The 24,122-nt window shown below is 49.6% G+C and overlaps 1 protein-coding gene across 6 annotated transcripts in view; it reads left to right on the forward strand.

The window, feature by feature from the left end:
• NDEL1 (nudE neurodevelopment protein 1 like 1) overlaps positions 1-19,566 on the forward strand; it is a 43,571-nt gene extending 24,005 nt beyond the window's left edge. For 2 of the 6 annotated variants that reach the window (XM_030534221.1, XM_030534223.1), the window contains exons 6-10: positions 2,034-2,207; positions 3,098-3,189; positions 5,594-5,745; positions 7,731-7,862; positions 18,193-18,279. In XM_030534221.1, the coding sequence (XP_030390081.1) occupies positions 2,034-2,207; positions 3,098-3,189; positions 5,594-5,745; positions 7,731-7,827 (515 nt within the window). In that variant the 3' untranslated portion in view covers positions 7,828-7,862; positions 18,193-18,279. Of the gene's footprint in view, positions 1-2,033; positions 2,208-3,097; positions 3,190-5,593; positions 5,746-7,730; positions 7,863-8,979; positions 8,995-9,040; positions 9,076-18,192 lie in introns of those variants that run through there. The other 4 variants (XR_003996595.1, XM_030534225.1, XM_030534222.1 and 1 more) reach the window with 4 other exon arrangements.
• Positions 19,567-24,122: the final 4,556 nt, after the last annotated feature.

The following is a 24,122-nucleotide window of genomic DNA, read 5'->3' on the forward strand; positions in this document are numbered from 1 at the left end:
ATGGCATCCCAAAACCTGGTTAGTAGGGTCACTCAGTTCACAAATCTGTGCTTGACATCACTCATGTCTTATCGATACAAACATGGAGTTGTCTCTGACAGCAAAGACAAAAAGGAAGACCAAATGTTGTTGTCTAACGAAACATACAAATCACAACTTACAGTAAGAGCAGTAATAATGAAACTCATGGCAAATCTTCAGGAACATCTGAATGATCAATATTAATTACCCAGTTGCAAAATGGGCTGAACAAAGTGTTCAACTTCTTTAAAATAGAAGAAAAACAAGCAAACAAACAAAACCATATTATTTTCTGGCCAGCAGTCAGATACATTAGCTGTTTAAAAAATTGCTGCTCTCACTCAAATACAAAACTTCTGACTCTTCAAACCTGTGTATCTGGGCAGGTTTTCATTTTTGCTTTGCAGTTTGCCTTTGAAAACACCTCTAAAAGTGCGTGTATTTTAAAAACTCTAATGTGCAACACATTTTGTTTTGGCTTTTTCTGACAGTCCACTTGAGAAACCAATGGCCTGTGAAAAATCTAATTGGTTTGCCTAAAATAAAAATGGAAAACTAAGTTCACACTTTATTTAAAAATAACACCCTCCCATTTATTATTTATTATTAATTTGCATTATCATAGCGTCTAAAGCCTCTTGCTGATTTTGGTGCCCCATTGTGCCAGGCACTAGACATATGTATAACAAGAGACTAAAATCTAAATAGATAAGACAGAAAAAGGGAAGTAGAGGAAAAAGATGCACAGAAAGGAGAGGTGTCACACAAAAGGTCACTGGAAGAGTTGGGAATAGACCTAGGTCTCCTGACTCCCTGTCCACTGGATTACGCTGCCTTTCCAATGCCAAGACATTCTCAATTTCTTAACAGCCCTTTTGCTTGGTGTCTGGGGGTTTAGTGGGCAAACCAAGGGGTTTTTCCCTCTTGGCAAGATCATTCAGGAAGTTAGATGCCCAACTGCTTTCTCCACCTACCTCCCTTTAAATTAACGCCTATTATGTTTTTAGTTTGATACTAGAAGTGTAGGGCACAGAAGCACATCCAGGGACATTCAGCCCTGGTTGTTAAAAGAACAGTAAGTCTGCGAGACAAGTCACATAAAGGGTGAGACAAACATGCTGTTTGTCATGCAATATCTGGGCCACAACGGAGGCCACTTTGGTGAAACCATATCCAGGTCACCTAGGTGGCACTGTGTTCTGCATGGGAATTTCTGGGGATCCAGTGAGGAATGGCCTTTGTGAGTTTCCTCGCTTGCATTTATCTTCGCTGTCACTGTTAGGTCACGGGTGGAGCTGTTGGCCAGAAGCACCTTTGTGTTTGAAGCGATGGCTCCCTCCAGCTCTGGCACAGAGTTGTCCATGCCTTTGTGACCTCCCAAGAGGTTATTGTAATGCACTCTACACAGGATCACCCGATGACTACACACAATTGCAGCTGGGGCAGAACACAGGAGTCTTTTTACTTAGCTGTGCTGGCTCTAAGGAGCCTATTCCATTGATGTGGTGAAGACTCCGCTGGCTACCTGTTCACTGCCAGTTGCAATGGGAGGGTTGATTTTGAGCTATAACACCCTATGCAGTTTGGCTCATACCTGTGAGAGGAGCCACCTCTCCCCTGCAATGTCACAGCACTTGATCAGCTGGTTGGCTCTTGCTTAGGGTGTCCTTAGGGTTTCTAGAGTTGAATGGCTGGAGGGCATTTTCAGCGGCAGCCTTATGGCTGAAGAATCTGCTTCCCCTCACCGCCATGTCTGAAAGGCCAGTATCTGTTGACCTTCAGGGCACAGTGCAAAGCCCAGCTGTTTGCTCAGGCTCTTAGATGAGAAGCTGATGGTGAAGTACGTTTGTTTGGTGAGGGTTGAGTCTTCATTTAGCGTGGCCTTGGGGAGCCCATGTTGGATTGTGTTAAGAATGCCATGTACGTGCCCCCAGGGATGACCGCGGTGCTATATTTTTAACCATCAAGCCATAAATATGAAATGTTTGTGTTTTTCTTTTTCCAACCTCCAGACTTACGGCAAGAGTTAGCTGTCCGAGAAAGGCAACAGGAGGTCACCAGGAAGTCTGCTCCTAGTTCTCCGACTCTAGACTGTGAAAAGATGGATTCTGCTGTCCAGGCATCTCTCTCTTTGCCAGCCACGCCTGTTGGAAAAGGATCAGAGAATAGCTTTCCTTCCCCAAAAGGTGAGCAGTGCAGCAGGGGCGGTTGTGTGGGAACACGGAACTGTGCTGACATACAGCACTCACACCAGCTCGGTAGCACTCTTGGGTAAACTTAGGAACCTGTTGGCACCAAGTACTCTGCAGCAAGTTGTGCCTAAAAGCTGCATCTCCTTCAGCCTGCTAGAAATTCTGTGGCAGCTTCAGGTAAATTCAGGAGTAGAGTTTTGAATTAATATGGAAGTGACTCAGCTCTGCCTTTGGGTTTAATTTGATATTGCGTTCAATTTTCTTTACCCTGCCTTTGAGTATTGAGTATGCTGCAGATTTTTGCACTGACAGTGCAAAAGAGGGTGGTCAAGGTTGGGTATCGTGACCTATTTCTCTGGTGGTCATTTTAGCAGAAAGATCCTACTATCTCAGACTGTCTTCCCACAATGCTGATAATTTAAACTAGGTCTCCGAGTGACTGTGATGAGATGCTGCTGTCAATGCACACCTCTGAGCACCTGTTCCCATTGCAGATTCTGGGAGACAGCACAGCACTGGTTTACACTCATTTCATGTGTGGCAGGATGTTCACAATGATAAGGGCTAATAACATAATTTAAAAACATAAAAAAGAAGTTGATTCCACAGCACAGCTCTGTGGCAGAGGATGCATTGTGCAGCCAGCTCCACAGCTGGGGAATGCACAAACACTTGTTATAGGCAGAGTGCAGTGAAAGCAGACAGCTGGTATAAATTAAGCTGGTTATCCCACAGTGTGAGTATTATAGGGGGCTAGCAGCATGGGGAGCTGTGCTGGGGTGGAATTTGAGATTCCCCCTTTCATGCAGAAGTTAGTTTATTGAATTCGCTATTTTAAACTTCCAAGAAGCATCCCATATAATGAATTGCTTTTATGTTTGCAGCTATACCAAATGGGTTTGGTACCAGCCCCCTAACTCCTTCTGCTAGAATATCGGCACTGAACATTGTGGGGGATCTCTTACGGAAAGTCGGGGTAAGTGCCTTGTCCTATAGGACTCACATTTTTGCTGTGATCGACCCAAGCTTTAGGACTGTTTGTTGCCAGTTGCAGTTATGTCAGACGTATTTAGAAGGGATTGTGGGGCCATGCCTCTGCACAGCCCCACTTTAGCCTTCGAGGGATCTCTCACATCATGCTCTGGGAGTGCTGCACGTGTGACAGGGAGGCCTTCAGTCAGAGTCCCAGGTGTAAACAAGGGATTGGGATTCCAAGTACTACATTGGGGTGCTGGGGTTGGCATGTGGGCACCCAACTGTGGGACTGGGCACCGTAAATGGATTGCTTACATTTGAATATTGAGCCCACAGGATCACACCAGCTGTCTCACAAGGGGCTGCAGGCACAGTGCAGATTGACCTTCCCTAGTGTGGCGGGCGTAGTGTATATTCCAGCTGTCTGAGCCGCTGCCCCTCTCTCCCCAACCTGCTGCAGCTGTTTTAAAAAGCCAAAATAACCAGCGAGCCCTTAGATAAGAGAGTGACAAAGTGCAGAGCAGTTTCTGATCAGACTCATTTCTCAGAGTTGCATGTGGCCTATGTGAGGCTGGTGAACAGGCAATAGAATAAGCCAGGAGAGAGCCAGATATTCCCCACGGTGCAGTTGGTAGGGAAGTGAAATGTTTGAGCTGTTAAATGGATTATAACTATAAGTGGAGGAGAAATGGTTTAAACATCTGCTGCTTAGGGCACCGGGCTCACTAATATAATGAGGACATGGCTGTACTTGCTCTGAGTCATAAAAAACTTGTTTGTATGCTTGTGCCTCAGTGCACAGTGTCAAGGTTTCAAGCTACAGCCAGGATACGGTGTCTAAGGTTAGAATCTAGCCCTTGGGGCTGATTTTCATCCATCTCTTTTGCTTAATCTGTTGTGAATACTATTAGCCACAATCAGGGAAATCATTTTAGCAAAGGTAAAATTAAAAATCCAGTTGTTGCCTGTGAGCTTCTGGCTAGTTAGGGCAGGCAGGAGTAAGAATCAGTGTGGGTTGTAGAGGAGTTTATTTGCAATCGACGAGCTTCCTGATTATTCTGAGAGAGCTGGAGTCCATAAATAAGCAGACATCTTTTCCAGCCCACTCTTAGAAACCCAGCCCACCCACTGTGTAAAGTCTCAACTCACCCCTGTCTTTATGAATAGTAAGAAAAAGATTGGCTCAGAACTTCTTCTTGGGCTCAGCTTCTTCTAGGGGTTCCTCCTTCGGGACTGCTCAGCCCACACTCTAGATCCCCTCTGTCTCACTGAGAGTCCCTCTCACCTCCCTTACATCTGGGTGGGTAATGAGTCACTTGCCTCAGTGAAGCAGCAGAGCCCACCTAACCCTTAAACTTCCAGCACGAGAAGTAGGGTCTCGTCTTGTGCTGAATGCACCCCAAAGTGAGGTTAGCTGGGACTTTCAGCACCTTACCTCTTCTTGGTGTTACTGCTCCCCTGTCTCTTTATTGGCTCTAGTTAAAAACCCAGATTCCCCCAGTATGGCACACCCCGATAAGGCTGGCCAGCTGTGCAGTGCTGGCTATTGTCTTTGCTTCTAGGTTGTCACAGTGTCGATACATCTGTTTATCTACTCCTGTACTCTTGCCATCCCTGCCTTTAGCTACGTAAGCAGGACTTGAAAATCTGACCAGACCCATTAGCCAGAGGCTGATAGGGAAGAGCAGTGGCTCGGGCAGTATACTAGTGAGAAGCACAGCTTAACTTTCCACACAGGCACACAGCTCCTGGAGAGGGGCTGGTGCTGGGATTTCTATCAGGGAGCTGTGGGTGGGTGGGTATCTCCACTCCTCCTGACTACCCTTGTCCTCTCCATTCTGACTTGTCCTCCTACAGTGAATAGCTCCAATATCTGCCTTCACTGTTGCTCTGTTTTCCCAAGCAGCAGCAGCAGAGTGAAATTAATCTGATTCTTGTCAGCTTCACAGCTGCCTACAAGGTTCTGAAGAGCACTGGTGAAAGTCAGGGAAGCCTGGTCAGCTGCTTGGGGAAGCTGGGAACAGCATTGGAGCAGTGTGCTGCCTGCAGGTTCAGGAAGATGCTGCTGCAGCAGTTTACATTTGGAGACCGATTTTCAAGAGCTGCGCATCAAACAGTTCCTGTTGAGAATGGGCCCGCTAAATGGGAGCTGATCTCTTCTGAAAATCTTCCCCCTCAAATGTGGATGCTGAGCACGTTTGAGAACTTGGCCCAGCGCCCCCATTCTGAAGGTTTTCTTTGCAGCCCTGACTGCTAAAAGCATTAGCTTTGTGACAGTGAAGCTTAGCTTGTGCTGAAGTTCAGCACATTGGCCCCCCGCTCACTAGTGGCCTGTGGCCATTTCAAGTCATGTAGTGGAGAAGAGCTCTTTGTTCTAACAGCTGTACCCTCTATTCCTTCCACAGGCCTTAGAATCCAAATTAGCTGCTTGCCGAAATTTTGCAAAGGACCAGGCTTCACGGAAATCCTACATTTCAGGCAACGTTAGCAGCAGCCTGATGAGCAGCAACGGCACAAAGTTCTCTCATTCAGGGCATACGTCTTTCTTTGACAAAGGGTGAGTTGGGATCAACTGGGTTTTGGCTTTCGGGGTCACTTTTTAAACAGACAGATCTTTTTCCACTCACTTTTAGCCCAATAGAGCATTTGTCTTCTACATAAAACGTAATGTGGGTTAGAGCCCTGCAGGAACAGTGGCAGCCAAGGTTACAGTGCTAACCCCTACTAAGCAAGGACTAAAAACGGCTCTACTGCTTAAACCCTTCTCTTGGCTGGTGGATGTTACTGTTTCTCCCACTGCCTAGTTTCCTGGCCTGCTGCGTCCCATGGTAATTCCAAGCCCAGGCAGCAAAACAACAATGCTAGTGAGTTGGAACGTGAGCGTAAAAAGAATGTCAAGTGATTAGTGTTGGAATTGCCATGGTTACCATGTTGCTCCTTTCGTGGGGGGACGTGTTCTCTGCAAGCCTGGAGATTTTCCTCAGTCAGTCAGAGTGGCCTAGTGCAGGCAGCAGACTCCCACCTGGGTGGGGCACAGCTTGCTTTGATTTCCTCTTCTTGGGGGAAAACGAAAATGGCATTAGCCCCTTCGAGCCAGCTGAGTCTGGGCTCCAGCCATCAACTTGTGCTGTGTTGCACACCAGCCCCTGGGGCCCAAATCCTTCTATTTCTTGTTCATGCAAAACTCCCTTTGACCTTCATGCAGTCAGGCCTGAAGTCATAGCTTCCACTTTGTGATGTCGAGGAGCAAACACTGGAGGAGCACCAGGGAGGTTTTCCCCACTGTATCTGCCACTGGCTCCTGCACTGGGGTGCCAGGCAGAAGTAAAAGCGGCTGTGTGGCAGAGAGCATTTCTCCTGTGTTTGTGAAGTGCTGTGCACCTGTGGTGCACGCCGGCAGCGCTAGAATAATTGTCATGGGTCACAGTATTAATACTCTCTTCAGTACTACAGTTTTCCACATGCTGTTTGGTGCTAATATTACAGACCAGGGGTTTGTATTCCTCTTTAACTTGCAATAGTAAATTCCTCTTAGAGTGTTAAACTGACTGTTAAAATTCTAGAGTGCCACTGTAAACGCTGACGTTTCAGTCTTTGCAACCTCTGCTCAGCTGCATAGCGTTGCTGTATGGCCGGCAGAGTAGGCCACATCCTGGAAACTGCCATGTGAAATCTTTGGCCAGAACCTGATTGCAAAAAATAAAAAATTAATTCAGTGTTATGCAAATCAAAGAGCCTTCCTCTTGGTTTGCATGTTGCGGGCCTATTGATTAGCAGCACAACACCACAGTGCTACTCATGCTTGCAATTCATAGCCGAGATTCCAGGTGCAAACTCTTAAGAAAGCTGATGGGGAAGGATTATGCCTAAGATCCCAGCATTGCTACACTGTGTTGTGATGTGACAAGTAAGCTGGTTGCCGTGTGGGGAGGGGTGTCACTGTTAATTATCCAGATTATCATTGCACTGCCTAAGTGGGTTGGTTGCCTTCAGTTAGGAGCAGGTTGTCTCTGGGGAAAGTTTAAAAATCCAGCAGGTAAATAATGGACACCTAAGGAGGTTAGCCAGCATCACAGAGTGAATGTAATTGACAGATGAACGTGCATGCAGGATGGTGGTTTCTACACAGCCCTGACCTCCTCCTCCTTCCCCCTCTCTGTGCCACATACCTCGCCTCCCATGAGATTCGTGCCCTGGCATCCCACTCTTCACACTTGCTTTCTCCCTCTCCTGCACTCCTCCCTTGAAATGGGTGTGTGTTGGAAGCTTGGGGCAGCGTCTATGCTCCACCCATATCTCTGCTACTGTTTTGTCGATCCTGTGTATTTTGTCTATGTGTTTAAGCCACAAAGTACTGTGAAATGAATGTCAGCCCTGTTGTGCCTACACACTGCAGCACAAGATTAGCCTCTAGCCACATCACTGTCCCTCCAGTGGTGTGCAGCACCCGCTAGGGCATGGCTTGCTGTGGTAGCTAGGCACAAAAGGCTGAGCTGAGGCATGCCCTCTCTCTTCTCCCCTCTTCTCCTCCTTTCTCTCCAGCCCCTGTACTCTTCTCCCTGCCCCCAACTGTCGTTGGAGCCTGAAACAGCCTCGTGTGCCCGTAGACCCGATCCAATCTGCTGCTGCTGCCTTATGAACAGCCTATTGTTGGGTGGTGGGATTGTGACAGAGGTAACTCAGCCAATCATTATAGTACCGTTTCCTTTGCAAATTGCCGTTCTGTTGGTTACAGTGTTTGACAAGTCCTTCATCTCTCCTTGGCAAGTGGAGCTGTGCAGGCATCTATAGAACGGGGTGGGAGGGACCCTCAGCCTGGCCGGCTCCGAGCTTTGGGAACAATGCAATCAGTGGTATCATGCAAGAGATGCGCAGGAGCAGCTGGGCTTGTGGTCTAAGATCAGGAGAGCTAAGAAGGTTCCTAATGCGTCAAGATTTTAAAAGCTCCAGCAGAGCATTAGCCCACGTGCAAGATGGTGTAAGATTAGTTCCTTGCAGAATGTTGTTCTTTCACAAATGCAGCGTTCCTCTCCAGACCCCAGGGGTCGCAGAACAATCTGGGTAACTGCAGTTGGGTGCTTCTCTTTTCTTCCTTTTAATGCCTCTGAACCGGGGAGTACAGCTGGGGATCCTGTTCGTTTGAGAAACCTGGGTTCAGATCCACTTTGGGAAACAATTGACCACAACAGTGATCAGCTTTGCTATAGAGGCCTGAGAATAGCAGAATCGAAGCCCTGGCAAAATTGTGTGGGCAAAGCTTTGCCCAGTGCCTGCCTGGGGTACACCTGGCATTAACTCACTGTTAACCCCCACAGCTAAACTCACTGCATTAGCTGACATTTTATATCCCCACTTTAGCCCATGACAATGGAAAAAACATCTCTTTAGCCATAAACTGGGATTTCAATTGGAAAAGCCCTCCCAGCCCAACCTTAACTAGATCACTGCCACTGTTGTCTACAGAGATACTCTGCCCTGGTGAGGATAGTGCATGGGGATGAGAATAGCGTTGGTGTTCATGAATGCTCCATAGTCCATCTTTATCAGAATGTCCCCTAGGAAAAGAGATCCAAGTTTCCAGAGTCTGCTGCCTTCCAGAGAACTCTAATGACAGGTGAGTGGCATAAGGCTTGTGTTCAGGTTACTCGGCTGTTTAGTTGAGGGGAACAGGTTGTATTTGGGACATAGGCTGTCACTGAAGTAGGTCCATTAAGCTGTCTCTTGCTGAGTAGGTTAGCAGTGTTCTGGTTTGGTTTAACTCCGTTGTGTTTCCCACGTTTCTACCCTCCAGGTGCTGTCTGAGAATTTCCCTTGTACTGTTTACATAAACTGTTTCCATTTTCCTCCATCAGGCGTGAAAAGGTCATATTTCCCACATTATTCATGGGTAATTGGATTCATTTGGAGTGATGAGCTGCCTGCATTGCATGCTTGGAGCTGGAGAATAACCAGTAGTCAGTTCTACTCACTGCATGGGGCTAGCTCTTCTTAGATTTATGATCTAATAGTCCATTAGTGAAACCTTAAGGCCACAGTTTTTTTGTCTGATCACAATCTCTCTCCCATCAGACAAAGTGTCCTGGTATCATGTGACTTTTTTCAGACTCCAGAATGAGAAATTGGGAATTGAATGCAGCTTGTGCTCTCAATACAGTTAGGGATGCATGCCTTTGACTGAACTGCACACACTGCTTTTGCTTTATACTGGCCTACATTATATCACTGCAGATAAAACATCCCGCTCCTCTAGTGTCCTTCATCTAAGGATCACCAAGCACCTTCTCAAATGTCAGCTCATTAAACTTTACAACACCTTGTGAAGCAGATAAGTCTTATCCCTGTTTTATGGATGGGGAAACTGAGGTCCAGAGGTGAATTGACTTGCTCAAGTCATCAGTAAGTGGCAGAGTCAAGAATAGAACCCTGCCAGCTCCCTGGCTCAGTAACCCTCCCGGGCTCCTTCCGAAGGTGTGTGTGACCTTGACGGGGTGGAGGGGCTTGTCTTCTCATGACCCTGAGTGCTGTGCTACTCAGTGGGTCTCCCAAGCCAGGCAGGTCAAACCAGGGGCCAGACTAAGGAGCAATCCACTGGTTCTCCAGGTTGTGGAGTCGGGGTTGGGGATAAGGTTAACACTCTTATCCTGTAAAAATCCAGTTGTGAAGAAAGTCTCAAAGAAGCCCTGAAAACACACTAATGATCACAGGGTTAAAGGGACCTGATCTCCAGCTGTTGTTGCTAGTCCCTGTTGCCGCTCCCCCAGTATCTGCCAGTGTTGCACTGTTCAGCATTTGCTGCACAGCAGACCCCGGATCTGAACCTTTTGCACAAATATCTGGAACAAAGGCTTGGCTGTTGGTGTCAGTGTAGCAAAGGGGCTTTCTAGCATCACACGTTCCTTGGTCAGCGAAAGCCACTGAGCAATGGCTGGGGAGTCTCTGAGGCTCCTTAGGGCTGTTGCAGTTGTAGGCTCTGAGATGGGATCAGGATATCCTGGGAATAGTGTCTATCCCTGGGCAAACCCAATTACTCTCTGCAGGGCTAGCATGTCTACAGAGACCATCTGGATGTTTATATGGAGGCTTCAATCAGATTGTCTGTCTGTTTTTGAAAGCTCTTGAGCATCCCCTTGGGAAGGATGTCAGGGAAAATGGTCGATTCCTTTTGATTTGAGTCTTAATCTGGTGCAACATGCAGACCCTAAACTGGCTGCATGGATGGACTTGGGCGTTAAGAGGTGGGTCAGGAGCTTGGAGATCTAGGCTCTATTCCTGGCTGGGCCACAGACTCATTTGTGCCCTTGGTCAAGTCACTTAACCCTTATGTCTGTTTGTCCATCTGGTCTAGCTCCCAAGGGTTCCGAGGATTAATTTGCTGTATTTGTAGAGCACTGAGAGATCGTTCTCCCAAATTAAGGTGCTGTGTAAACGTTAAATATTGCTTAAAATGCAGATTAACCAGTGAGGAAATACGTGATAGGATAGGAGAGAATTTGCCAAATTGTGGAAAAATTTAATAGCCTAAGATCCTGAATCCGGCTATTACCTCAGTCTCTCCAAGATCACTAAGGCCTAGCTTTCCAAAAGGGACGAGGGATTTTGGGTACCTGACAGGAGCCTGACTTTCAGCCACCGCCCTCGGACAGTCCGTTTGCACAGCAAAGTTCCCAACCTGGGTAGACAGACTTGTGCTGGCAGAGTCTGCACAAGTGTGCTAGAAATAACAGTGCAGGTGCTGTGGCTTGGGCTGGTCACCTGAGCTCAGACCCAAGGGGATGAGTGGCCACCCCAAGCTTCTGCTGGGGCTGCCACATCGCCTCCGTGATTTTTAGTGTACTGTGTGAGCCCCGCCAACACAAGTGTGTCCAGCCAGGCTGGGATGGTCACTCCCAGCTGCAGCATTGGCATCCCCTGAAACTCAGGCTCCTGTGATGTCTTCCGTGGGGCCCTTGGGCTGGTCGGGGAAGAACTAGACTGACTCCTGACTGACACCAGCGGGACTCCTGAAGGTTTCGGTGGACAGCACTTGCTCACATGTGTCCTGCGCTGCGTGGTTAGAGGTCTCACTGACCTGCACCTACTGAGTGCAGAGTGCAGACTGCTCTGGGAGCAGCTTAGAAGCTAGTCTGAAAAGAAGGACCTAAAGGGCAAATGTGAGACCCGCTGGGTGTCTTGTCAGTAAGAGAGGATGGATCGGAGGGGGCAGGCACAGTATGCAAGTACTGGTCTGCTCACTTTCACTGGTGGTATTGCGATTGTTTGTGATCAGCACAATATTTTAACTGAAAACGAACACAAAGGGGGAATGCGTTCAAGACAGTGCAGATGGATATGGTCTCGCTGCTCTCCGCTTAAACACCAACTTCTGGTATCTTCACAGTGGTTGCTAGTTTTTGGAGCCATTCTTTGTGGCAGTCTTGTATTCCATCAGCTCTCTCTGTATCAGAGCGACAGCATTACGTTTATTTCTCTAATGAGCTCCAGCGAGGGCACACAGCATCTGAACAATGCCAAGAGAACCAGTTCCTTGCTGATCCTTGGAGAGCTGCTCTATATATGTTGCCATACAAATATTTTAGTTATCAAAAGTTCTGCAACCTGGAAGAGCACCTAAACAAGAGCTGGAGCTCTCACTTCTGAAGCAGAAAGCAGAGTTTATATGTACAGGACCCACCTTTGGTGTAATGTAAAGACTAGTTCTCCATCTCGCTCAGCATAGTATATTGGTGCCTTATCAGATAATTATCGTTCCTGTGCCACGCTTGCTTCTAAGCTGGCCAGCTAATCAGTTTTGCAGTCGTTAACCAATGTCAAGATTGTGTATAAAGATACAGGCATTTTTTCGCAAGTCTCGCCAATGCCTTGGCATAGAGCAATCCATGGAGACTGTGTCTGGTTCAGTTTTTACAGATTCAGGCACAAAGAAGGACAGAAGGCAAAGGACTTGACTCCCAGGCTCCAGAGTGCAGCTGAAGAGTGTGTAGAAAGGCAAATAAAGACTTGGCAGGTTTCCGTATCCAGTACAGAGTTATCAGTAAACACCCCTGTCAGTCCAGCTGGGCTCAACATCGTCGTCTTTTGCAGAACTCCCAGAAGGGTGTCCCAGTATATGTCAGATCTTTGAAGGTGGAGCCTGTGCAATTGTCCAGAGACACCTTGGCCAGCAGGCAGGGAAGATGGGCCATCAGGTTTCCACAGCAACGTTTGAGTTCAGCTGTCCTTGTGCAGAATAAGCTTTTGGGCGTTGGTTCATGTTCCTAGAAAAGTAATGAAGCCCTTGCATAGCGTGGACGTGCCTGCCAGCTCAGCAGGCCCAGATACAGCTAATAAAACACAGTACCCAAGGAAGGGCAGCTTGGGCACCCCCGAAACGTATGTTCGTGTTGTGTCTTGGGAGCTGCCGCCTGCCAGGCAAGTTTGGTGAGGGGGTCTGTCTCTCACACTCCAGCCCCCCAATGCCTGCCACTTGCTACGCTGTCTTGAACTGTCCTATCCCAGCCTTCCCCATACCCTGTTCCGAGATGTGATGGCCAAGCCAGCTCGGTCCCATTGTCTCCAGGAGTTGTTTGATCTGGAGATAAACTACTATTCAGCCTTTACTCAGTGCTGCCAAGTGGGGCAATTGCTCAAAAGATTTGCGAAGTCTTTTAGCTGAATAATGTTTTTAGTGTGTCTGGAAAAACACAGGAATTACCAGAGCGTCTCAGAGCCAAGGTCCGTCCACCCCTGTGCCCGGCCTCTGACACTGGCCAGCCAGATGCTCCATAGGAGTAGGTATGCACCCTGCAGTAGAAGGTGGAGGATAATCTGGCCCCCACATTAGGTCTCATCCTAATCCCACAGAGAGAGTCTGACACCCTGATGCATGAGGTTTAATGGCCTTCTAAAGATGCTAGTGCTGTCCTTACTCTGGATGGCGCCATGGTTTAACCGGTCCAGGTGTTCACTAGGATAAGGGAACCAACCTATAGTATGAGCTGGGCCCTTCCCAGAGCCCCTTTTCCCAGCTAGAGGCCATCGCCAATAGCCATGGTTGTGTTGCCCTGACTCCTAGGGCGTGCCGAGGGACTCCTGCCCCCCCCCGTTCCAGTCTCTGCAGGGGTGGGACAAGCAGTCCCAAACCTCCCCATGCAACAGGGCATTAGCAGCGAGCTGCAGACATTCATGGACTTTGGGAGCTGAACCTCATCAGATTTCCTCAAGGTCTTTGCTTCTCACTCTCACTTCAGGGAAAGCCAGAGGGGGAGTTAGGGTCACAGGGCGACCCAGCACGGCCTGCTAGCTCTCGATGTGACTGCTGGCAGAGCTAATGGAGTCAGATACTCTCCTGATGTGGATAAGACTCAACCCCAGGTAGCTCCCGCCCGGAAGCCGCCTTCCCCCTTAATGTCCTGCGAAGCCAGGGACGGCTTGGCTCAGTTCTGGCACCAGCGATTTGTTTGGGCTCTGCCACATCAATAGCTCATCTGCCTTGGATGATGCACTGTCAGAGGGCCTCTGGGCCTTTGTCAGCTGCAGCGGGGAGCTTGCCGAAGGGCCCCGAGGACTCAGCTGCCCCAGGAAATGGCAGGGCAGTACAAGGCACCTGTGGATAAGAACCAAGCAATATTAAAAGCTGCTGGGGACATCTGCTTTGGAAAGGGCCCTGAGTGCTGCTGAGAGCTGAATTCTCCCATGCTAGAAGCCATTGGCATGCTGACCATAACGCACTGCAGCAGTAATTCACTGGACGAAGCCCAATTGGAGAAGTTTGCATTTCCAAAGCCTGCAGAGCTTTGTTGCTCAGCCCTTCCGCTGGGCACAGATCCAGGGGGAACTCTGATGTTTCACCTCCTTCGCGTGCCAGCATTTTCCCCAGAGGCCTGCATCACAGCAGACTGACTCCAGAGCATCTTCCCATGCAGCGGGAGCTAGCCATTCTGGGGAGTGTTGCGTGGCTGTAGTTATGGGCATGGTGTAACTGGCCATCCCTAATGAATGTGTCTCACGAGATTCAGGTGTCTGTGTGTGAGACAAGGACAGAGGCAGCATGGTCGAGTGGTTGGAGCAGAAGACTGAGAGTGAAGAGAGCTGAGCCCTAACTGCTGCTGACTTGCTATGTGACCTTGGACAAGTCACTTTCCAGCTGGAATCCAGCCAGGCTTCTTGTGTGGAGTGTTATCCACTGGTTTTGTTCCCATGCTCTGCGTGGTCTTTCATTGCTAACCCATCCCCTGGCTCTGTTAGGGCCGCTCTTGAGCTGACATGGTTGTAAGAATCCCTTTGTATGCCAGTCTTGGCTGGACACTGAATAACCCTGGCTCTGAGTTGAAAGGTGAGCAGTTAATCTTCCAGCCAGTGCTCCAACCAGCAATTTGCTGGCTCAGTCCCTCTACTGTGACTTCCAAAGCGGGCAGAGCCAGGAGCACCTCGGCAGGAGTGTCAGGGCAGTTCGGTTGAACCCAGGATCATGAAATTTGCCAACTCAGTTCAGAGCATTGGTTATGCCCAGGATGCACGTGGGCAATCTCTGTAGTGCAGTAGGTGAAGATACCTCTTGGACGAACCACCCCAGAATGAGAACACCTTGAAGAGGAGCTGGTTTATCTGAGCAGGGACGTTGGAAATGCTTCGATCCTCAGCGTTTCTCCAGGAGTGGCCTTGTTCCCAGTGATGATCCTCGGCTCAAACTTCAGCTGTTTTTACTTCAGTCAGGAGAGAGCAAAGCCCCCATGTTTTAAGGCACTTTGTCCCTCCCCCTCCTGCCATAACTCAGCAAGTTGCAGGAGCTGCTTCCGGTCCTGAGGCAGTTTGGAATCAAGTTGGTTTTATGGCCCTGCAAATTGGGACGTGCTATGAAGATGTAATTCTGCCCCTAAAACCCCATCAGTGAGAGGCTGCGAGTCACTCAGCCATGCTGTGTATTAACTCTTTTGAAATTCCGTTATGGTAACTAACACTTGGAATGTAAAGTTCAAAGGTCAGGAAATTAAAATGCGGGTTCTCGTGGTAACATCACTCCGGGCTGCACTAAACATCTTGCATATTTCATGTTATATCCTGGTGTATGTACCAGCAGCCTGGGGACCGAAAACATCTGCCATCTCCATTGGAGCAGGGTGTATATGGCTAGGAGAACTTTGTCCTGACTTTCGAGTATTTAAATTGGTAAATTGATTTCCCTGGAAGTTTTTTTAACCAAGAAAGACGATCACAGCTGTTCAGTTTGCAAACACCTCCAGTAAGAGCTCGTTAGAGGTTGGTGGAATTCCCAGCTCTGGCAGTGTACACAGGAATATCCCCGGCTCATTCCAGCACCGCTTTGAAAGTTGTTAAAGCCTCTGCAGGGTCATAAAGAATCTTTCTGTGCTGATAGCTGTGCACGGAGACACTTGTGTACCTTGTGGGTTTTCCAGACAGACGACAGCTCTGATACTGACTTGGCGTCACAGCTGGCAAACACTGTAACGCCCAAAGGCGTAAAGATTGCCACTGGCTGTGCACTAATCTGCACTGTGACTCTGTTTTAGTTCTGCAAAGAATGATGGGGCCTTTTCCTCAGCAAGTGTGAACACCATCAGTGCTAAAGAGCAGCCATTCTTGAGCTGGGTGGGAGCTGCAGGAAACCAGCAGCTAGAACGGTATTATCCTATCCAGTGACATCAACCAATGGTGATTGTTACAGAGACTTGACTCAGCAGACAACCACCCAGTCGACAGAACTCGCCAAACAGGGAGCGTCTTACCTCCCCTGATCGCTGTGCAGTGGGGCCTCAGTGGCCCCTTTTGGGAAGCTGCCAAGGCTGAGGAACCCACTGCCAGGATCTTCAGTAGAACCAGAACCTTCCGACTCTGGGTGTTGGCCCGTCACATAGCCCTGCCCTGGGGAGCTCTGAAGCTGTGTGTGGCTTTTGGAACTGAAAGATGCTCCAGCAGTCACAGTGCCCTAATCTGACAGCAGCTTCAGCTCCACCATGGGCCTGGTCCACACTAGGAAGTGAGGTCAGTATAACTGCGGTGCTCAGGGGTGTGGACAATCAGACCCTCAAGTGACACACTTAACTCCACCAGGGCTAGGTCAATGGGAATTCTCCTGTCGGGGAGGTGGAGGACCTGTGCCGACCAGCAATCCCCCTCCCGGAGGCGTAGGCAACATCTTCAGCTGCAGTGTTTTAAGTGTAGACAAGCCCCCAGCCTTCTTGTGTGACCTTGGCGAGTCATTAAGACTCCATTCCCTCTCTGTACAGTGGGGCTAGTAACCCTGCCCAGTCTCCCATGGGGGTGGAGGTGAAGATGGAGACCAGTAAAGATTGCAGGGTGAACAGATACTACAGCACTGCTAGAAATACCTTAGCTAGAGTGAGATGTTGCTGTGTGAGCCCAAGGAAAGATTTGCCTCTCTTTCCGGAGGATGTGTAAACCGAACCTGGAGCTCCATGTAGAACCTCAGTCCAGCACCATAAAGTGATGAAGATCCATACTAGGAGAGAACTGGCAGAGCCTGGTCAAATCAAAGCCACAGACAGGGCCTGTGTGGAAAGTGTCAGCCTGGAGCAGCTCCCACTGTAAACCTCAGTGGTTATTTCCTGACACACCAGAGAAAAGCTTCTCCCCACTTTCGTGGCTGATGTCGGCTTTGCAGAGGGAGCCCCTCCAGCTTCTCAGAGCTCACAAGCAACTGACTGCCAGGTATTGTTGGATGGCGCCTTTGGGCTCGTCTGCACAAACACTGACTGCGCAGCAAGCCGGGCTGGGACTCTACCCCGCACTAGCAGGCCATGCACAACGTGGACCCTGCTGCTGCACCTCCCAGCTCCCTGTCATGCTTGGTCTACCCTGCGTTGAACCAGGATGGGAATAATGCGCCCTAAGCAGGAGCACAGTCCACTGGTCAGTTGGTGCGTGACAGGCTGCTGCAGGGTAGACCTAGACTCTGGCTTGTCCTGAATTACATGTTTATGCAGACAAGTCCTTTTACATCCTGCCCTGTCTCCGTAGCAGAGCGCACCAGATGGGAGACCTAGGGCCCAAGACCTAAGGGGCCAGAGCCCTGGCCAAGAAAAGCTTGCTCTTTATAGCAGGCAGTAGCAAAAATATGATGCCCTTTTAACAACACAAACCAGCTGCTGCCTTAACTAACCCATCAGGCTTTGTGTGTGTGTATGTGCACCGCTCCCCATTACTGGATGCAATCAGAACCGCTCTGCTGTGTCTCATATACCCTGTACTGCTGACAGCTGAAAAAGATTCTCCTTTGGAACCAGGGAGCTCTAAGTTCTATCCCGTCTGTAGTGTGCAGTTCGGGGTGGCCATGGCAGGCGACACAGTGACCACCATGCAGTTCTTGGGGCAGCACATGTGTTACAGGGATCCTTGAAACATAAATGCTGCTTAGAAAATACCCAGCTATTTCCCTGGGAAATAGTCTGGAAGCAAAATCTAAACCAAGGGGCAGCTCTGCCTACAGGCTTCAGCTGTCTCGGCCTGCTGGCTCCAGTGAGCCCATGGGGAGCTGCTTGGTTCAGATTGTATCTGATGCACAGATCCCTTGGTTGTGAGGCCATGGCCCAGTGAGCGTGTCCAGGAGCTGGGTAATGCTTTGAGTGTCCGGCGCTGGGAGCATACCCATCTTATTAACAGGCTCCCAGCACCGGCTCTGTGGCCCCCAGTGGGGGTTTATCTCACAGTGGGATGTAAAAACCCTGGGCTGGAGGTTGATCCCAACTCTCTGCTCAGGGCTCCCATTCAGCACAGGACTTGCACATCCCACTGACGCATGGAGCTCAGGAGCAGGTGCTGGTGCCTGTGCTGAAGGGAGGCCTGAGTGACAGGCGGATGGCTTGTGGAACGCACCCACCCTCCCGCCTTAGCCGGCTGGCTCCCAGCCCTTAGCATGTCTAGGAAAGCAGCTGGAAGGAGTCGGGCTCCCCCTTCCAGCTGCTCCGCGGGGTGGGGATGCAGGTACATTGGCCACAGTGTATTGCTGTATTCCTCATTTACTAGCCTCTCTTGTCTTCTCGCTCTTTAGGACAGTAAACGGCTTTGACCAAGGCCCCCCTCCGGGCATAGGATCCTCCAGACCCTCATCAGCGCCAGGTATGCTACCTCTGAGCGTATGAACAGCCAGGAGGCCTTTGAACCAGCCCTTTTCTCAAACAGAAGCTCCCCAAGAAAAGAACTGCTTCTGAGTCCTTCCCATTAGCACCCCCTGCTGGAACTCAGCCTGCATTGCGGTGTGGAGCAGCATTGGAGCCGGCCCGCTGCCTGGAGGAGTCCCAGCCATGCACAATCCTTCACTCAATGTCAATACAGTTTATTTTCTCCTATTGCCATAGTGGACGTTCTCTAACATGGTCGCGCTCTGTTGTGGGTCACAAGCTGATACGTGTGTTCTGTCTCACAGGATGCAGGAGTCTCACTAGCAAACAACTGATCCTCAGCCTTCACCTTGTACCTGTCCTAACTTAGGTTGGGTAGGATGCAACCGCTGGCTGAATCTGTATTTACAACCTCTCTTTCCCTACAGCCTGGCACTTAAGCACCCGCAGCCACCACCCTTTCAGTATGGAGGGAACTATTTTTGAGGGATGCCAGGTACAGTTTAGATGTGTTAATCCTGTTGGACAAATGCCCTGGGAAGGAGACACCTGGCCTCAAACAACTTTAACTCTCCTTGAACATTAATGAAATGTTCATGCAGGTAGAGTCTTGCTTTTGCTACTCTGAGAAGCCACTGCCTGTGTTGGCAATGCTGCCAATGAAACAGGCCCCTGAAAATGTGTGAGCATCAGCCAGGGTTCAGATCTGTGTAATATAGAACAACTAGACGTTACAGTGCCAGCCATGGCTTTCTGTGACATTTCTGGGCCACTTTGTACCTTGTGGGTCTGCAAAGCAATGTGTTTGTGCGATTCGCCATCTCTGTCTGTGCCTCAGTTGTTGGATTTTAAAAAGGACACACAAACCTGCCCCTGGTTTGGTCCGTGGGTTTAAAAATCTCCCTCTCCAGTCTAGTCCATCCCACCTCATTTGGCTTTGTGGATTTCACTTGTAGGCGCCAACTGATTTATTTACAACTGCAGAGTAAAACCAGTTGCCCAAATGGAAGGGAAAAGGGGGGAGGAGAATCACCACTTAATGTTGGGGTTTGTACGGCCCTTTTTCCTGTGCATCCTTCGCTGCATTTGACTGTTTACATTTGTTTTATTGTATATAGGTTTGTAAACATAATATCTTTGCCTGAGATATTTGTACATAACTTGGGCGCTGTAGCTTTATTTATTCAGACTCTCTATGGCATGTTTCAATAGGACAGTGTATCATAAGACAGTGGCGATAAAGATCATGTGGTTTAAAGAAACAAAAAGCGACTTCCAAACAATAAAGCTCTTTTAATGTGGAACCAGTGGCTTTTGCAGAAAAGAAGGTGGAGGTTGTTTTGTGGGTGATTTTGGGGTGGGCAGGTTCCTCACAGAGATGCCTGCTGCAGGAAGTGAAGATGGACGAGCTGGGCTGCCATTTCAGGTGGGGCTTTGTTCATGCCACAACACACTGGATTCACGCACTCTTAAACGCCTGTCACCACAATTGTATGTGAAGTGTCTTTTCAGCAGTGTCTGAGCGACCCATTGGGTGTCCTGCCCTGGGCCCTCCTCGTGGCTGCTTAATGGAGGTGGCCTGCTCTGACCAGGCAAGGTGACTCAGCTCAGGGCTGGGCTCTTACGATAGGAAGGTGCCCAGGACCAGTGAGCTCTTGGATGAGGTAGATCAGGCTTAGCTAAACAATGAGCGTGGGCCTTTAGCAAATCTGTGCCTCTGCTCACTTTCCCAGTGCACTAGCACATTGCTCTAGCTGCAAGCTGAGTGCCCTCTTTGCTCACACAGCAGTCTGCATCTAGGAGCAGAGAACAAGCTGTCCCCCTGGGAGCCCGCTGCTGCTTTTGGCTCCCTGTGGGGGTGGAAGCAGTGCAGGGAAGCAGAGCTGCTCCTGGATGGGGAGCAGAGCATCATTCACTCTCACTGTGAGGCTAACAGGGCAGGAATCTGCAACAGAGTCCTGCTGGGGGGGTGCAAGTGGCCACATGCTGCTACTGCAGCTGATCATCTGCCCCTGAAGTGACCAGGTGACACAAATCCAGCCCCTGGAACCTCAGGCTTCTGCTGTTAGGGCTGGGCAGCTGTGTGACTTGAGGGGGTTCACTGGACTGGCTGGTGCTCTGTAGCAGTCTGCAGTTGGGGGCTGCCCATCCCCCTGGCAGCCTGCAGGGAGGAGCTGTTGCACTGTTTTTGCTGCTGAAAGCAGAGGGGAAACTAGCCAGCAAGCATCTTTATGCTCAGAGCAGTTCCCAAAGCCATGCCCCTGATCTCAGTGCTGAGGGAGACATTTCTGAGGGTGGGTGGCTTTGCCTGCAGCAATTATGGCTGGGCATGTAGTCCCTGGCCCCAGCCCCACCAGCCCTGGTCTCTCTGCCCAAGCAGTGCAAGTTGCTGCCTGTGTAGCTGCTACTTCATGGCAGCCAGTAGAACTGGCCTGGAAGACAGACAGACACACTCAGCCTGGCTCCATGGATGCTTCAGGCAGGACAAGGCCCAGCCCAGGGAGAGGGTGATTTTCACCCTGCTGCTAGTTCCCAGCTTCCACCAGGGGTTTGCCTTGCAAGGCAGCATGCAGCAGTAGCCCTTGCTCCAAGAGCCCAGCTCCTGCCACCTCACTGTGGAGCCAGACCCTGGCTGAAGCCCACACCATTTCCTGCCCGTGGGGTTTGCTGAGGAGTCACCTGGGGAAAGAGTCTCCAACTCTCACACATCCCACTCTGAGCCCCAGCCTTTGGTCCTTGTGATAGGAGGGGCTGCTCTGCTCCCACCCTCCAACAGCCTTGGGCTTACCTGGGCCAGAAGGGGGGATGCCCACCCAGCTCAGTGCTCTGGCAGGCAAGAGGCTGTTACCCCTTAGCTGACTGTAGGGCAGGCTGTTCTCCCAGCGCAGGTCCTGGGGCCATGTAAACAAACCTCTGCAGTATGCTGCCCAGGGCAACCCGACAGGCTGGTGCCAGTGGGCCCCCTGCCCTTAGATCAATGCTCTGTTCAGTGCATGGGGGCTTTCTCACCAGCAGGTTCATTATGGCACTAAACTCTGACCTGGGCTGTTTCCTTCACAGCAGGGCAGGGCTACAAGGGATCAGCACCAGGCCTGGCAGCAATAGCAGCTGCTTCTCCCATCCCTTGCAGTAACACGAGGTGTTGTCCTTTGAGTGCACGCAGACCCCAGTTTCATCTCTCTCTAGAGCCTGGGATTTTGGAAAGGGCCAGTTTGAGGTGGCAGCGGAGATGCTACAGCTCCCCCTGCTGCTCCTGGGACACTCAGAACAAAAGGTGATAGATTCACTGTTCCATGCTGGGCTTTACCCTGCACTCAGCAGCTCTGCTACTGTTCCCTTACACAGCAGTCCTGCTGCCCTCTTCTGGCATGTTTTAGCTACTACAGCACTCCAGGACCAGCAACAACTTTCTACCAGCTGAAGGACACTAGAAAATCCTTAGCACAGGGATTGCCAGACTGCCTCAGCGCCATACCCTGTCTACTCTCTAAAGCAGCTGGCACTGGCTGTCAAGGTACAAGGACCCTGCTGCTGGTAGCTGTAGGATAAGCCAGTCCCACAAGAATATTTCCATGTAAGCCTCTCTCTAATTAAGCAAGCTGTACCTGGAAGTTGTGCTCACCTGTGCAGGCTGCCATACACATTGAATGAGCCCTGAAGATTAACTGTCAGCTGCAGCTAGTCCCTGTGAGGTGTGGATTTTAATAGCCACCACTGAGCCCCATGGTAGCTCTGCTTCCCACAGCCTGCCCCAGGGAATGCTTGGTTTCTGAGGAGCGGGGCAGGATCAGGGGGCTCCCATGCTGATAGAAGCAGAGTACAGCTGCAGGCAGCACCTCTGTTCTCTCACAGCGTAAATGTTTATAGGCTCAGTGCCACAGAGCAGGTGAGAGCGGGAAGGAATCTGCATATGATGTGGGTACTTGGCCTGAGCACCTGCTGTAAGAGTTCAGTTCCAGGTCACCGCCTCACAGCCTGGGCCAGCCCACGTGAGGATAAGTGCTGCTGTTCTGCGCTGGGTGCACAGTGCAGGGTGAAGCTGAGGCAGCAGCTCTCTAGGCACACTGGGCCACGCTTGTGAGGTGCAGGGTGCCCCTGGCTCTGCTAGGGGTTAAGAACCTAATGCCTGGGAGATGCTGAGCCCCTTGGTCCACAGCCTTGGGCCTGATAAGGTGATAACTTTATTCCACACACCAGTTTTACATGTGGGATCTGGGTGGGGAAAGGACAGCACTGCTCTTTGATCGAAGTATTATCAGTGACTAGAAGAAAAAGGTTGCTGAGAAAGCTTGTCCATGACAAAGATCCGGCTGGTGCAAGCAACCAAGATGCAGTTTAACATGTACAAGATCGAGCCTGGGAAGCAGAGACTGACCATGAATTCACAATGTGATGCTGTAGCTGAGCAGGCTGATGCAATCCTTGGTTGTACAAACAGGGGAATCTCAAGGAGTATGGAGATTTATCATCTCTGGAGCTGGCACTGCTGTGACTACTGGAATACTGTGGCCACCTCTGCTGTCCACAAGTAGACTGTTGATAAATTGGACAAGGCTCAGGGACCACCATGAGAATGGACGGATTGGGAAAAACATGCCTTAGATTGAGCTCCTTGAGTCTCTATGGTCGGTTAATGAGTTATTTGATCAGTCAGCCAGTACCGATGTGGAGGGTTCATCAGTCTAACAGACAAGGTACAACAAAGACCGAATGTCTGGAAGTTGAAGCTAGACAAATTCAGACTAGATATAAGCTGCATTGTTAGTTAAATAGGGATGGTGATTTGCCATTGGAGTAGTTCACCAAAGCTTGTGGTGGATTCTCCATCGCTGGTGATATTTCAATCATATCTTTTAGAAAAACAAAATCACAGCTATTGGACTTTAAGCAGGAATTAATTGTAGGAAGTCCTATGGCCTGTGTTATGCTGGTCAGGCTAGATGATCACAATGGTCCCTTCTGGCCTTAAGAGGGAAGAATCCCCTCCAGACAGAATGACATCACTTGTTGTACCTGGGATGGGAAGTCGCTCAAACGCCAGCTTGTGCAACAGGCAGCATGCCATGTTTGGAGTAAGGAAGACCTACAAAATCACCCCTACAGAGCTCTGTCGTAGCCATTATCTCCCTAGGCAACTCCAGATCCAATTCAGAGTCCATGGCTGGCTAGCAAGGTTTCTGAGCACAGGAATCAGTGCTCAGCTCAGTTTTTGGTCCACGCATCGCCTTTAAATCAGCAGGCTCTTCAGTCTTTGGCATTTGCAGCGTGGAGCCAAATGTTCTCTACATTAAGAGCAATTTTGTTCTCCACCTCTTGCTGTGCTTGTAACTCGTACTTATGAATCACTGTGTATACTGGCCAGGGCTTCAACTGCTAATGAAAATGTTATACAGGCCACATCCCATCAGGTGCCCTGTAGGAACAGGAAAGGTTTTGAATTAAAGCCATCCACCTGCACTGTGGTTAGGGAACAGGGCTTTGATATATAACAGACATTACAGGCCAGTCCTTTCAAAGGCTAATTTGCATCTGATAAGACATGGGCCAGCTACAGAAATTTGTGGGGTGGTTTGTTTTTTTGGGGTTTGTTTTGGGGAGTAGGGGTGAAGAGGAGACCCTGAGCTGTGTCTTCCCTGTATGAATTAATATGTTGATGGCCATTATCTTTGAGGACTTCAGTTTATCTACAAAGGATTTGTATAGGAACATTTATTTCCAAACGACACCAGCTGAAGTCAATAGAAGAATCCAAGGTCTATTTTGGGTAGACTAAGCAGATCAACCACACTTCCATCCAGTAGAGTAAAGGCAAACTTTTCCTTCAGAAGCCCTCCTCCAAAGCTTAGCTCACCTCCTCCCC

Source organism: Gopherus evgoodei, chromosome 15, assembly GCF_007399415.2.
Source record: "Gopherus evgoodei ecotype Sinaloan lineage chromosome 15, rGopEvg1_v1.p, whole genome shotgun sequence".
Taxonomy (NCBI): Eukaryota; Metazoa; Chordata; order Testudines; family Testudinidae; genus Gopherus; species Gopherus evgoodei.